General features: G+C 53.7%; 1 protein-coding gene across 1 annotated transcript in view; it reads right to left on the bottom strand.

The window, feature by feature from the left end:
- The window catches only part of LOC119092203 (protein croquemort), a 39,771-nt gene that overhangs the window by 10,530 nt on the left and 12,856 nt on the right, over positions 1–16,385 (bottom strand). The window contains exons 2-6 of the mRNA XM_037215180.1: positions 14,537–14,753; positions 13,485–13,645; positions 5,896–6,037; positions 4,456–4,668; positions 181–389 (exon numbers count right to left, since the gene is read on the bottom strand). Coding sequence (XP_037071075.1) covers positions 181–389; positions 4,456–4,668; positions 5,896–6,037; positions 13,485–13,645; positions 14,537–14,753 — 942 coding nt within the window. The remainder of the gene's footprint in view (positions 1–180; positions 390–4,455; positions 4,669–5,895; positions 6,038–13,484; positions 13,646–14,536; positions 14,754–16,385) is intronic.

Here is a 16,385-nt window from a genome sequence, read left to right on the forward strand (position 1 = left end):
CAGCGCCACAAAGGTTCGATCTTGCCACACGTTACCGCACGCCTGACCTGGACAAGACAGACCCGACTCGCACCTCTGAGCCGGCTCGAGCAGGACCCCAACCAACACCCCGCCCGGCCAGCGTCACAGTACCCCACCGCGACCGCACCCCGACACCCGCCCACCAGCAAGCGGCCGTACCGGCAGATGTCTGTCGAGTACAGCTCGATGTACGTCTTGTCGAGCCGCGGGTGGAAGAGCTCGCCGGCCGAGCCGTTGACCATGTTGCAGGGCGCGTCGAACGCCGTCGTAGTGTTGGTGTTGTTCCAGAAGTGCAGGTCACCCAGCTGGGACACCGTCCGGCCCGTGTCCATGTTGAACACGCCGTCGTAGTAGTTGGTGCCGTTCCTCTGCGGACACGCGGGTTACGGTCGGTGGAGGGCGGTATGCGACTGCACGCGACGCCGACAGCAGGCCGAAACGGTACGCCGAACACCCCGCGATCCAGCTGAAGGGCCGCTGGGCGGCGGGCGACACACGTCAATGGGTTTGGTATACACGAACAGCAGGAGAAGTAGCAGAATAACGCTGCGTCACGCAATAACATGACGTCTAGACGCATGTCCAAAACAGGTGCACCAAATCAAAAGTTTTCATCTTTCCAGCGTTCAGGACATATTTGACTTCAAAAGGTTTCGTTAAAAAATCAACAATACATATCCTCCGGAAAACAGGCGCTGCCTTAAAATACCCTCAACGTTTACGCATCACGCGTAGTCTCGATACACGTAGATACAGGAGTTATAGGATGTGACATATTTCTTCGTTTGGCCACATAATGTGCCTACATTCCGCACCACATACGACAGAACGGCTGTTTGCGGTACCACAAATGATACATGACCAACCTGCTTAAAATGAAACCGAGGTCCAGGAACGACACAAATAGATAAGCACCTAAACCTGAGCCTGAGTCACTAGACCGCAAGTTTCGCAAGTGTAATTTATGTTAACAAGTTGTGATTACCAGCAGCGTCGCAAATCGCCATTACTCCCCTACTGAAGTCTCCACAACCGCCTCTGCAACACCCCCCCCCCCCCCCCGCCAGACCGCCATCTTTGGCCAGCTGACGGTTAACCTTCTGCATTTCGGTTGGGTCGGACGACGCGCACGGTAAATTCCATGAGCCACTGTCATCGAACGAAGCGGTCAAAGTTTCCATATGGCTTCCACTGTGGCTGTGGGGCACCCATCGCTCGACCAGTGACTGGAGCAGCACGAGGCCAATTGCAAAGAGGCGCTTGCATCGGTATTCACTCACAGCTGTCTAAATGCGGCGTTTGTGTCTCACTTCACCTGCACAGCACAAGCACCCTTTGAACCGATAGTTCAGTAATAATTTTTCCACATCTTACGAAACATAAGACTACAAACTTGAATTTCAAATAGCTTCCCATTTTTCCAAGCTTTCAATCATCTTAATCTTTACGATCTGTTAAGTATTGGATGCCGGGTTCCACATTGTGGATCGCTGTCCAATACTACTGGGGCCCAACCCGACACGAGGCGGGGGAGGCAGTTAAGGATTGAGAGGGCATGCTCCCCCCCCCCCCCCCCACGGGATACCAAGTTTCATCCCTGCGTACAAGCTGTTCCATTGTCCGACCAAAATGTCGTCCACAGCGCGTCCGTCGAGCAAGTGAGCAGCAGCCGACCTTGCTCGCGAGCTCTGACTGCGGCCGCCGCGACCCTGCCCACACCGCGGCGGGCGCGTGGGCTCTAGTGGCGGAAGCGGTAGCGGCGGCGGCTCCAGTGACTCATTATCACGCGGTCCGACCCGGTCGCTGCCGCGCGTGCCTGTGTGTTTGTGTGGGCGGTGTGTCGGGCTAGTGGGCCGACCAGGCCGACAGGGAGCCCCGTCACCGGCCACGGCCGTCAGGTACGTCGTCGTAACGGCCTCCGAGTGGGCGATACCGCCCGTCAGCTGCTAGTGTCGGCTGAAGTGGGGCGAAGACAGTCAAGTGGAGATGGAGCGGCTAAGAGCACTGTCCTCCACAAAACCCAACGACCCTTCACTGTCACAATTCCGCGGTTGGCAACCCAATGCATCCGGCGCATGGCCGATAGCGCAAACACAGTCTTCGTGCTCTGGGTGAGAACACCCACGAGAACAACGTCCATATCCACACGAGCGCACTGACCGTTGTCGTCGACCTGACGACGGCAACAACCCTGTCCCCTGAAACCCTGCCGCCAACGGCACCGTTGTCTGCCGCCGCCGTCCCAGACATCCACATCATCCGCCCCGCTGGCGACTACCAGGTCGCGCCAGCACAGCACGATCAATCACCACCCGCCAGCCGGGACACACAGCAGCCGCCCAGCTGGCGACGCGCCGACTGCCAGGTCGCGTCGGCACAGCACAATCAATCACCACCCGCCAGCCGAGACACACAGCAGCCACGGCGTGGCGTCACCAACCGCCGCAGCCTGGTGGCGACCCGTCACAGGCAGGCGTGACGCGTGACGTGCTTCGCGGGTGAAGAGAGGACACGCTGCGAGCTAAGTCACCAAATTAATGGAATTTTTATCACGCGGGTGAAGAGAGGCCACGCTCCAAGCTAAGTCACCATATTAATCGAATTTATTATCACGTGCATGGGTACTGTAAACGCTTTGACTGCGTGGTAATATAGTGCTGATATTCGAATCACTTCAACGTGAAAAATGCATTAAGGTAATTTTGTGCGCAATTTTCCTTTCAACATCATAATTCCCTGAATTAGTGGCTCTCCATGCGCTAAACTTCGCGGCACCGTGCGCCGAACTCCAAAAGCTGAACTTTACGGCGCACGTGCGCGCCGAGATTTCGGCCGCGATGTCGCTGCCGCGCCGGACATGTTCGGCGGAACGTGTATTTTTCCAGTCTGGGCGGGATGGCCTTGATGCGTCAGTATCGTGCCTTGATGCGTCAGTATCGTGCCTTGATGCGTCAGTATCGCGCCTTGATGCGTCAGCATCGTGCCTTGATGCGTCAGTTTCGTGCTTTGACGCGTCAGTATTGTGCCATCAGTGTCACGGATTGACATCTGCGGTGTTCACCGCAATTAATTACTTTCGATGGCAAGCTAATCAAATATTCCTCCGCTCCCTCCCCTCCTCCGCAGGCGCCCGCCGCACAGTCGCAGCGAGCCGTGGGGAGGGTGGACCCTCTGCTAGTACACTGCCGCCTCAAGCCCGCTCCCGCATGGTACATAGTCAAAACTCGTTACCAGGCAAGGGACGCCGTTCCTGGGTTGTTTCCAAATATCACCCCCCGACCGCTTCGCCAAGCGACAGTGTCCCCAGAGACGGGTCATGAAGAGCACGTTTTTCACTGAGAGCTGTACTTGCTATGGCGAAGCTGAGCTATGGCGCCTTAATTATGTACTTAACATTATGAACTATTTCTCCAGAGCTATCAAGGACGCCTCCAGTCCGTTGTACTCCTTTACGTGCTCTTAAAATCGGCAGTTGGTGTACACTCCAGCCGCCCGTTGTGCATTTTTGCGTGCTCTCCAAGTCGGGACTTTGTATACAACCGAACGCATACTGCAGACAGTGCTCCCATCTAGCTGGATGAAAATCGACTGAGGTCTGACCAGCGCTCCCAGCGTCGATTCCTCCTGCGGCCACTGATAAGCGAATTCATGAACGCACACATGACTGCATGTGTGCGGTCATGACATGACATGACAGACAGTCATGACATGACTACAGGAGCACGGCTTTCCTTCGTGCTTGGGAAACAACTTAGCAAATTACTGGCTCACTACGCTCGGCCTCTGCATAGTCATTCTGAGCAGGCAGCGACTTCCTGTGAGAGCCAACCGTACTTATGTTTTCTTTTAATTATGACGTCTCCGACGCCACCAAACGCGCAAGGGTAGAGACACCGAAGCGGACCATACGCGAGTATAAGCGATAACTTTTGGACCAGTCCTCAGCAAGCTGCTGACCGGGACTTCCATGAAAAAACCAAAAGTTCAAACAAATTAGACTTTCTGTTTACTCGCCCCCAAACAGCTTTGTAAACGGGCGCATACAAAAAGAAGCCCACTCGGAGTTATTGCGTCATCCAGCACGAGTCTGCTAGCACGCAACCACGTTCAACTATGTACGCAGTCAGATTAAGAATATGAAACACAGTGGTATTCTACTGCACTATCGTCATCTCTGCTGACGTAAGGTCACGCCAGCTCAGATCAGGTCACGTTGCACGCTGTACCTACCACGTTGCTCAAAAACGTGTCCCACTCTCCAATCAGCACAGGGCTAAGCTGTTGACGGTTGTTGCCAGGCAACGTGCGACCACACAACTGTATCCCGAGTGATGGTCATGAGCCTCCACCAGGCCAGGTGACGGCTCCCATACGAAGAATCCGACAAATCAAGATAACTGATTGTGCGTTTATCTTCGACAAACGGAAACTCACGCCGTAAAACCAACCGAACTTGTCGAACGGTATGGAGATGTTGACCAGGTACTTGAGCACGGACGCGGCATCCAGTAGCGGGTCGTCGTAGCCGTCGAACAGGAACTCACGCACCGTGCGCGTTACGAATGGTTTTGTATCCACGGAGTTCACCATCTCGTTGAACATGACCTTCATGAAGTCGTTCAGGTCCCGGATCAGGGCGGCGGCCGCCTGCAGCGAGAGATGCGTGTCTCGGGTCAGGGTGAGAGCGACCCCAGTACGACAGGCGCGTGTCTCGGGTCAGGGGTGAGTGAGGCCCCAGCGCAAGAAGTGCGTACCTCGGGTCACGGGTGAGCCCGGCCCGAGTACGACAGGCGCGTGTCTCGGGTCACGGGTGAGCGAGACCGTAACACAAGCGCGTGCTAACACAAGGTCAGGGGTGAGCCCGGCCCCGTTCGGGGCACCAGTGGCGGGCGACGGTCGCGGAGAAACGTCTCGAATCCAAATATTACGGAGGCGTGGGGAGAGGGCACGCAGTAAAGCACAGGGGCTCGCAGACCTCAGCCGGCTGAAGCAGGCCTACGATCATGCCGGAAATGTGGAGCATAGCTGCATGGACGGCGTGCTGAAGCGCCATGTTGGGCGCATTTCCGGAATACAAATGCCAGCATACCGTTTGTTTTGGTAAAACAGTATGCCATCGGAGAGCTGAGCGTTGCGGGCTGCCCCTGCTCGGCTGTCCGCGGATATCATCTGATCAACTGGGCATATCGGGGGCGATGCTGTAGGACAGGTCAACCATGCGTCGTGTGCTTCGGTGGGAAAATTTCAGAAGCTCTCACAAAGCCGCTGACATTAATTACTAAGCGCATGTACCGAGCAGTGCAAATATGCTAATTACTTCTTGGTGTTTACATATATCACGCATTTCACATGTATCTCTCGACGTGTGAAAATGCCTCCGAGACGATGAAGTACTGGCCTGCGCGGACGGGCGGCGTGGGAATACAAATGAAACATATGCCGTGTCGGCTGAGAACACGCATGCTGCAGACCGCACGGGCTGATTTCACCGCGCACCCTACTCGGCATCCCACTGGCTACCGTTCCGGGATGAGTGGGTGAATGGGATTTAATTGAAGCCGAAATGCAGCACCGGCGGACAACCTCACAGTGTGGTGTGTCCGGTTCCGCAGACACCTTGTGAAGAGTGCAAGTTCAGCCACGAGCAAAAAACCGATCAGACTTCGGTGACGAGGCAGGTTTTATGCACCACACCATGGCAACAGGACTTCTCTTATCTTATGGGTCCTCGTCCGGCGTTCAGTGAAAAAGAATAGTTAAGTTTTTATACCTACAACGTTATGGCAGCTCTTGCCCATATCTCGCGGGCCGGGCAGACGGGACCTGCTGAGCGCGGTTGGCCGCACCGCACCACCACCGGTGGCACCAGCTCACCAGCAACGGCACGTTGAGCGTGGTGATGTTGTCGTCCCGGCTGCCGACCGACATGTCCGGCTCGAAATGCCACGTCTTGATCTGCATGTACGTCACCGTGCCGTTGTCGTTCCAGGTCATGTTCACCTTCAGGTGCTTCTCGCTGTGACGGGGGGTTCGGCTCGTCAGCGGCGGGACAACATCAGCAGCTGGCGGGCCCGCGGCTCGCCACCAGCGGCGCCGGCTCGCGCCGGTCCGGTCCTGGCCGCCGGGACGCGACGCCCGCCCTGTCAGCAGGCCGGCGGCTGGGCTCAGGTGCCCGCCGGCCGGCCGGACCGAGCGTCGCGGCGGCGCCAGCCGGGAGCCGCCCATCACACAGGGGTCGTGCGGGGACGGCAGCGCAGCCCGGGGGAGTGGTATCTCGGCCGCCGCTATGGCATCGTACCGTCTTGTTTCGAGAGATCGCGCCGGCCGAAAAGACCAAAATATCTTGCGTTATGAGCATGGAAACCAATCGTTCCCGGATATACATCGCGCCTTTATTTTCGCCAACCATGTACACTATTTCAGTTGTAATATTCTCGCACAGTTTTGGTTTCAACATGGACCCTGCTGAAGGCTGCTTCTACCGCGTGCATGCACTGAGGTTCAATGCTCGTGGCAGTGCTATTGCCACGTTGATTCCGTTTCCACGTATACGCCATACCGACATGTCGTCAAGGTCATTTAGAGGGTTTACCACCACCGTACGCAGCGGCTATCACCAGAGAAAAAGGGCATCTTAAATATACAATCGCGCTTGGCCATGCACTCTACATTTTGTATTTTTAAAGAGTAATACCAGTCGCATTACGAGAGATAAAGCCTGGCATGGACACGGCTCACAAAATACATCTACTGCGGTCCAGGAACAAGACCATTATTTTTCCTGTACATATGACACGCTATTAAGAGGCAACAGGAACAAAGCTTAAGCTGCGCTGCCAGTACGCCAGGATTGTCTCATCCGGCACGACTGGCTTTGCAGGAACCGGCCGGAGAAGCCAAGGCCGGCCAGGCTCATGCCGCTCGGCCGGCGGGACTCCGAATCACGCCTGCAATCTTGAGTCAAATCTTACCTTTGAAATCCGAAATTCCCCTGCGATAAAGTCTCACGAGAGGTACATATGAAACACCACCCAGACATTTCCCAGCAGCACTGGTGTTGTGTTCCTGACACGCGAGCCTCGCCCGACGGTCGTCATTCGCGAGCCTTCGCCGGACGAGACAGCCTCACAGTCTACTGCCTCCAGCTCCACGCATCCTAAACCGACATTCTTCCCTTGGCTCCAGACGGAACAGCAGCGGACTTTCCCCTGTCAGTGTACGGGTCGGTGGGGAGACCGTGCGGGAGGGCCTGGCCGTAAAGAACCTTGTGTGTGGTATTTGACCACCACCTGAGCTGGGACGCCCACGTCAGTGATACCGCCCGTAAGCGCAACGGCCCCCTGATCGGTCTACGCCACTCGAGACGTTTCCTCACACAAAGAGCGACGCTGACCATCGTGCTGCGTCTCGTTATCCCGTGCGCGAGGTACTGCGTTGCAGTTTTTGGCCAGGGTCAGCTGTTAACGCCACTAGACTGCGGATAGTCGCTTACTTCGCTGTCAGCTTAGTTACTGATCCCCGAAAGCATGACCATGTGTCTCGCACGGAATGTCCTGCACCTTGCCACGCCTAGCCAAATGTGCGGTGTGCAAACTGTTATCGCTGCGCTCAAAGCCCGTGACCGAGAGGGCCTGCGGATCTTACTTGTTTGCAGCACACGCCGGTGCGCGGACCTGTGATCGGTCTAACCGCAAATCTAACTCACTCCTATCGAAGAGTACAGCGTTGTTTATCGCGCTCAGCAGTCGATGGAGAAGATCGTCGTTCCCTGTGCTCACGGCAAGGTGGGCAGCGTACGAGTGTATAACGCACGTGTCCGGTTCGGTCCTGGCGGGAAATATAAGAGCAGCACTTGAGCAGAATTTATTAATCGAAGCTCCATCGACCTATGTCTCTCATGAATAAAGGATCGTGCTGCACTTTTCGGGAACCTAAGATGGCATTTTGGGGTGATGCAGGAGGTGACTGGAAGACGGAGAAGTGCCGAATCCAAACGTGAGTTACGAGCCAAATGTGACAATTGGACACCAGCCCAGTTCACCGGCCTTGTGTGGCTTCGTCACATCCGTCAAAATCACAGTATCGTACCCCAATACAGCGCTGCGTTAGTGGCGCAATATGCAGCCTACAAGACTTATCAGCTAAAATTTAAACTGCCTGAAATTGCCAGAAACGACCGAATACGAGGGCCAAATGCTTGCTTCATTTTACTATGCCTCAGATACGAGGAGTAAACAGGAGCGTGGCGTCAAGTGTGACATGAAGGTTTTGAGTGGTGCTGACATGTTCCGGCCCCGTTACATTAATTTAATATTTTACGACGCTTCGTCAAATTCATGTAATATTTACGAGGTTCTGTGACATGCCTGTAATACTTGATCGTCAAATACAAATGATACACTTTAAAAGGTTACTTAATAAAGGTTTTTTAAAGGACATCAGCCATTTCGGGAGCCACTATCTCAGGACGCATACCCAAAACTACATGCGCACGCTTTATGAGACAACAACCATTTCGAGGCGCCCCAGACTCCGTGTGTTTTGCACGCAAACCCTTTCACATTGGTAAACGTGGTCCTCTTGTCCACATTCCTGTCTATCTCACTGACAGCTGCAGAAGAGTGACTGACGGAGACCGCACTCGCCGACGGTCCGCTGACGGAGACTGCGTATGCCCCCTTTGTTGACCGCATACGCCCACAGACATACCGGGTGACAGTTGCCGTTAGCTGAGACCAGGCTGGAAGCATCCGATGCCAAAACGTGAACCAAATGCGTAAAACCAAATGCGCACCGACATCCTGCAGTGCATAACATTTTCCCCTATAAAGCTTGGCCACAACTGTGGACACACTACCAACACTAAGCATTAATGATGCTCATGGAACCACTGAAAAGTATTTGTCATCAGCTGTACGTACCTACATACTCTGCAAACAGTCCTCTTCACAGCAACAATCATGGCCGACCTGTAGGCCTCTATCTCGGCCAACGCTTGAGCTCGCGGTCCTGTAACGTTGCTACTTTTGGCGCGCGCGTTTGGAAAGACACTAATCTACAGCGCATAAAGCCACGGCCAGAGACCGCGTACGATTGGGTGCTCCGGAGATAGTTTAGGACTACAGTTTTCAATACAATTCGGCTACTACAGACTGCCGCAATGCTCTCCAGTACAGTAACTTTGAAACCCAGTTCGTTAGTTATTTCGTGGAGATTTTGTGCACCCACGTAAACTTATTCAACGTTTAAGTGATGCAATCGATGCCAATCTGGCAACATAAAAATCAGGACGATCGCTCTTTTAACTACAATCCTTAAGATTTGGGGAACGAATCTTAGAAACCAGATCTCATATCTTAAACGGGGCGCGTCTATCTAGTGATATCTACAGTCAAATATGTGGGACCATGTGTGGGACCTTTGCGTTTCTGATGTCAGCACATCCGTGATGAACAGGACGTCGCAGCACTCGTGCTGCCACAAAATGCAGATAACATAACAGTGGAGTGTTTCATAAAAAGGTGTTGACTAGGGTGACTGAGCAGTTAAAATGTATGAGATCTTCCTCAAAAGTACGCCGCCAAGCGAGTTTTCCACGGATTTGCCCACTCGCTTCGCAAAGTTGGGGAGGCTGGAGTTTAAGTTTGGGGGACTACTATTGATAAGGAAACTACAACCCGGCAAGCTGAGGTTGTTAGTTCAATGGTCACGAACTCAGTGCACGTGAACATGACTTGTGACATGAAAGAGAGAACGCAAGTCACTAGTGAGAGAAATGACGAATGATAGCGCCCTGCCCTGATACGCCATTTTTTGTGAAGCGGACTGATAGCAGGGGTGGATACTCCGCCCCCCCCCCCCGCTGCCGTTTCCAAACTTAGAAGGATAAAGTCTAGCGTAAAACGGCCGAAGATTGGTCTCGACGACATGGCTCGATTGGTGAAACTTTGTTGTTGGTAGGCCGACATTTGACCTAATTATGTCGGGTCATAGGTCACATTTTCCGCAGCATCGAGCGTGTTCAGCTTTACATGGTCATGGTTACCAGATCATGCCCTATAGCGGCAGGAACCACAAACAGGCGTGTTTATTGTGCAGTTCTGATTATAACGGCGGGTAGTTTCATGTGTTTTAGCACGTGCTTTTGACGCAGGGCTCCGTTAATGCGCCAGTGCAGACCCAGCGTGTGCGGTCCACGACATCGTCGATTGTCACCCACCACCCGCGCCGGCCGAAGACAGCCGTGGAGCGTTACACTGTGTTGTACTGTAGCTCGATTTAGACCACATCCTCTTGCACTTGAAGTCAGCGTGGGAGAAGGAAACGCTGGACGCTTACCGGTTCATTGGTGGCGCACCCATGGGTCGGACTGTTTCAAGATCTGCTTGTAGGTTGTAACTGGTACATTCATCTACATTGTGCGGTGAGTTTCACGTCTTTCTCTGCTCTAGTTACTGATACCTGACATCAAACTGTGAATCGCACGACAGCACGATTGCCTGTATGCATCAACCCACAGTTGCGCCAGTAAGATTGTCCGTTTTCGTCCTCCTTCAGTATCGCTTAGCATCGTGTCGACGTGACGCCCAAGTGCCAAGACGGCAGCCTGGTTCTAACCATGTTCTTCAGCTCTTTGACGATGGCTGCAAGGACATAAACCCGCCAGAAGTGTTGCTGGGCGGGTCGGTCCCGATCGGCGCGGGCCGCGGAAGCTACCCAATGCCCGGTTAGTTGGCCCTCGGACTCGCTTGGCCGGCTGCTTTGATGGCAAATACTGTTGCGGTCTGATGGAAGGCTGCGCTGTACGGTGCCACCTATGATGCCTGGAGCACCACTCTCAACCGTGGTGATACTTATTGTCAAATCTCGTTCATTTTCTCTAGACTTCTGCAACACAAAGCCCTTTTGCTTTCCGTTCATAAACGCAGTTATTAACAGAGGTAGAGACAGGGAGCGATCGCGTGCCTGCGATCAAGATAAATGCACGTCGTTGCGACGCGTAAAATCCCTATGTACTTGTGTGGCGCGCAAGGTTCCATGACTTGAGAGCACTTCAAATAGGACCTTTCTCCCGCACATGCGTTTGCCAGGGACCTTGTACCCCTCAGAAAAAAGCCCGCAGCAGCTCTCCACCAAATCGACGTCGCTCGACAATCACCGACAGTGACCCGCCTGAGCACTCGAGACCCGGCCGGTGGAGTGGGCGCTTTCATGAACACTCATTCGGGGCCTGATCCCACTGCTGCCTGCGGGTACTAAGTCGAGACTTGTGACGCTCGAAGTGACCCTCCACAGGAACCCAGGTTGCAAGTTCGAGCACGGACATGCCGCCCATCACGCAAAAACATTATTGAAACCAACGCTGAGTCAACATCGCCGGCACTGCTGACGAAACATGAGACGACGAGCTCACCCCCATATGAAGTGGACAAGTATAGCGTGAATGGCCTCGCTACATAAGGCAACGTCTACCACCCTACTATTGATACACGTTGCCACGCATGACAACGATATAGAACTGGAAGAACTACGGCTTTCTTCCATGGGGCAATCCTGCAAGCTACTAGCTTGGACTTCCTATGATAAGACGGTAATCAAGGCAGATATAATGCAAGGGCATTTATCGGAATAGTTGGATTTGGTTTTAAGATTGAAAATTGGTCCGACCTGGATCTCAAAACACGACACCACCAGACATTCATCTTCAAGGAAACTATGGGCAAACCATAACATATGATCGCATAATTTACGGACAAGTCTCACCTCACCTACCAAGGATTTCTGACACAAAACAGGCCAGCCCGTCCCACTGCAGCGTTGAATGACAGCTGACCAGTTAGTGGGCTCACGCGCCCCTCCAAGGTACCGCATTACGGTCCGCTACCCGGCTCGGACACTCCTGGCAGCGGACAGCTCCAGAGCTGAGTAGCCGAGACCATGCACGGCGCCATACTGTGATGGGCAATGCCAAGCTGGACACCGGGGCGCGCTGCGGTTCTGTTCCGGCTGAATCCCTGCTCCAACAATTCTTACGGTTGCCGTATTTATTAACGGATGCAGTGCTTTCCTGTACACCACATTCTCGGTCTTACCCTCCTGGAGCAGGATGACCTGGTCGGCGGCCGTTCATTTTGGAGCTGCCAACATAAAACTGAACCCGGAAGAACACTGGCTCAGCCATGTTAAGATCCGTCACCTTCAGGGATTGGTCTTGACTCTTGCTCATAGTAATGGTGTAGGTCTGGTTGACACGACTTTGGATCCGTTTGAGTTTTAAGCGCACGTTAGACGAGATTTCCGGGATTCTCGAGATGAAGACCCTGGCACCCCTGGCCTCGCCTGTCGCGGTGGTCGCCAGTCCAAAGTTTGGGGATCCACTTTCGTACGAGCATGAGTGCCTTGATTGAACACAAGTTGTGTGATGGCATTCCTGATCGCTCTCGGTTGCCAGAAGTTCCAATGGATATTGCAAAGCTTCCTCTGGGTGTGGACCAGTGTTCACCGACTTGCAGATCCTTGTCTCTCGACGATGCTCCCATATTATCAGCGGCAAAGTCCTTCGGCGCTAGGACGACCTGCTGAGCCAGGCCGGACCAGTCGGATCACTGAGCCGGGTCGCACCTTAGTGCCGTTCTTCCAGGTCCGGAAGACCTTGGCCAGGAAGCCGTTTACAAATTCGACGTTTTCGCCAGAAGGAAGCTCGGTTTGTCTGTCTAGTCTCGGGATCTGGCCTGTGCCAACTCGTAGTTGTTGGATGATGAACTGTCCTACTATTTATTTGTTTTGGTGCATATATCGTGGTGGCGAGATACTTAGTGCTGCTCTTTTCGCTACTTATATTCGTCACGCTGTGATCCCAGTGACGCCACGGATCAACAATCTTGTAGGAATCCCTTTTTGGAACCATCCTTAATCTCAGTGGGTTCTTCTGATCGCTGTATGCCGGTGTTAACTCCAGCCGGCTCTTCACAACAGGCCGAAACGAAATCAATGAGCACACGGCAGCCGATATTGCCCGCTTCTCTAAGTTTGAAATGACGCGGAGTCGACCGTCGCCAATGCTTACCCATGGGGCGGGTTTCATCGAACCGCGCCACGCATGGTAGCCCGGCGGGCACCGAAGTGTGACATAACCCTTTTCCTCGCCACGCTGATTTAATTCAAATCAGTTGAGGTTTCGCGGGCTAGCGCCGACCGTTCTCGAGTTTTTAGAGAGCAAACGACAGAATTTCTCACGCATTATGTACGATGTGCTACTTGTGCAATCTAATACTTTTAATGCAACACTACACATCGCGAAAAAGTTGTAGCATTAGTGGTGGATGCATGATTAAAATCTGATATGGAGATAACAAAATATTGTCAGTCACATTGAACACAAGTGCATTCGCCAGCCACGTGATCACATGCGTGTACGCACGCATAGGGCACGCCGCAGCATCGTGTCAGTAAGCGGCACTCACCTGTACACGTATGGCCCCAGCTCCTCCAGAATTGGTTTCGCCTTTTTACCAATGACGTCATCAGCATTCGTGACGTTCCAGAAGTAGAACTTCATGTAGATGGGGACGTCCATCGTGTGCCAGAAGCTGTAGCCCTCCGACGATGGTGTCAGCTCCAGCTTCTACGCAAGTACCAAACACGAGCGATGAAAACGAAACAGTTCCAAAACATGTGTGGAGCTACAATAAATTAGTGTTATCTGAAAAACTTGAAAAATGGGACATTTATAGACTACCGCCATGCGTGAAAGGTGCCCCACCGCACATCCATAAACTGCGGAAGACAGTACAAGGATGTGCGGTGCGGCACACACGAGCGGCGCCGGGTGCCTCCAGCTAGCGCAGCATTTTGAAGCGTTCCGACTGCAGACGCTTCTTACACACCAAACGTCATCAAACGCACTCTCTTGCACAGCAGGCTTCTCATGCAGCCCTCGCTTTGCACCAACGTAAACATATCCGTTCATACAGATGAACGGACAAGATATGAGCCGCGAACGCCGGGAGCGTAATACCAGCTAGCGAGGAAAACCAGACCCCGCGAATAGCACGCCAGCCGGCTGGCTTAGTCATACATGCAACAACGAGGAAGATGGCACACGCACCGCGCCCTGTCGCAACAGGGCGCGCGCACAATTCCCCCGCCAGTGACAGAGCCGGTTGTCTGATGTGATCGCGCCGCACGACAGCGCGGCCCACACGACAGTCACGCGGCTGCCGCTCCGCCGCCCAGGGGCTCCGGTCACCGCCATGACCCTGCCGTGGAGAGACAATGGGGGGGGGGGAGGGGGAGGGGGAAGGGCAACCCATCCCATCAAGCCTGGAGTTTGGCTCCACAATCTCGCCACGGCCAAACTCCCTCTCTCAAATTTTGATTCCTACGCGGTCTGGACTTGCCCCGTACTAGAAACAAAGCTGAGGCGGAGGCTGGGTCGAGGTGTGCATGTCCGTGAAGGGGGCGGCGGTCGCGCAACTAAACCCAAATAAACGCTCGGGGCGCGCCCGGCACCGACCTTGTCGAGGATTACGTCGAACAGCCGCTGGTGCAGCGTGACCGCCAACACACCGCCCAGCAGCACCAGGGCGCCGCTGACCGCCAGAGCGCGCGCGCATGTTGCAGAGGCCACCATGCTGTGCGTCCAACGCCGGTTACTGCTCCGCTGCTGCGCCCGCTTGCCGCCCGCGTCCGCTGACTGATCCCGCGACCCGAGCGCCCCTGGTGGCCGCCGCCTGAAACCGTGGGCGCCGGGCAGCTGTTGAAGCGATCTTAGTCCTGTGGGGCGGGCGCGCGTGACGCAGACGGTACGCAAGTACAGCATGCGCCAGGAAACTGTTTCCCTTCACCACTGGAGAGAATAAATACTAATAAAGAATAAATATAATACAAGTATTTATCCCTTGTTCATGGCGATAAATACTTTAAACAAGGCTTTGGACACGAGTGACAGTGGCAATGATTACGTGAGCTAACGTATGCCAAAGGAGGCGAATACAGCACCAAGCGGCAATTTCAGAACACATAAAAACCTCAGGCGCAGCGCCTTGACATTTTGCGGACTCCATGACACATTTATTGTATGCATTTCGCAAAAAGGCATCCAATGTCAGTGACTGAACTATATCATTTCCCGTCCCGCAGTCATTTTAATCACAAGTACCTCAAGTCTTTTGCACGCACTCATGCATACAGGCCACCTGTGACACGACAGCAAGCTTTCCAATGCCAGCCGACGTCCTTGACCCGTGGCAGCCCTGTTGGACTGCTCGCCCTTGGGTCGCTTTTTACGCTTATCGGACCCGAAACGTGAGTCTATGCTATTTTGGTGGGAAAAATGCCCTTCTCAGCTTAAATGTGTAATTTGTGCTGTTCCCGAGCCTTCGGGCTGACCTGAACGGAAAGATCGCCAGCCATAATCGAGACCAGCTAAACCAGACCAAACCAGTTCAGTGAGCTCATTCCTCGGCCTCCTATTGACATGACCATGGAGTGCCTTTCACTATAAAGTACAAGCAACGGTACAAAGTAATGTCTATAACACTTCGGGCGTTTTTAGAGACAAAACATGACCTCGAGCCAGAAACACCTGATGCCGTCACGGACGCATCTCTGCCACCTTCGCCCATGACGCAGCACGCTTGAGGAGCACGTCAGACGATCGCAAAATATTCGTGCCATGACATTGCCATTGAGTGACATGAGGAAAGGCAACTCGCATTTGCCGTGTTTGCGATGCTGCCATTGAGTGACATGAGGAAAGGCAACTTGCATTTGCCGTGTTTGCGATGCGACACTTCATACGCTGAGACCCAGTGGACAAGGGAACGGGGAGATCTGGCGCCCACAGACAGGAATGTGTCGCGGAGAGCACACTTCCCATAGTCCGCCTTCAACGTCTTTCCACATTTTTCCCGAGCAAATATTTGAGAATCCACTTATGCCTTATAGGCCTCTGACCACGCATGATTGGAGGCTGAAATTTGCAGGTCAGTGGCTAGAGGGTTTAAGAGAGCTCAAAGGAGGGGGGGGGGGGGCTAAGACCTAGTCTAGGTTTTAGCGCGTCGCGCTGAACAGTTCGGTATAAGTCGGCGGGGATTGCAGGCCCAACGCCAAGCACAAAAACCAGTGGGGGTTTCCATATTCCCCTGCGCCGATTAGGGTAAGGGCTTCCCATTAGTTCAGCAATCCTCCGTATCCAGCCACGTTCAACCAAACTAAAACATTCTACTCTGGATCGGTGCCAGCGCTCGGTTGCTGGGGATGGTGATCCAAGTCCTCCCGGCATCCTCTATATTCAATCAACCATATAATAACATTCGACTCTAAGCCGGTGGAAGTGCTCGGTTGCTAGGAATAGCCATTTA

Source organism: Pollicipes pollicipes, unplaced genomic scaffold, assembly GCF_011947565.3.
Source record: "Pollicipes pollicipes isolate AB1234 unplaced genomic scaffold, Ppol_2.1 Scaffold_3447;HRSCAF=4054_pilon_pilon_pilon, whole genome shotgun sequence".
In the NCBI taxonomy this organism is placed as follows: domain Eukaryota; kingdom Metazoa; phylum Arthropoda; class Thecostraca; order Pollicipedomorpha; family Pollicipedidae; genus Pollicipes; species Pollicipes pollicipes.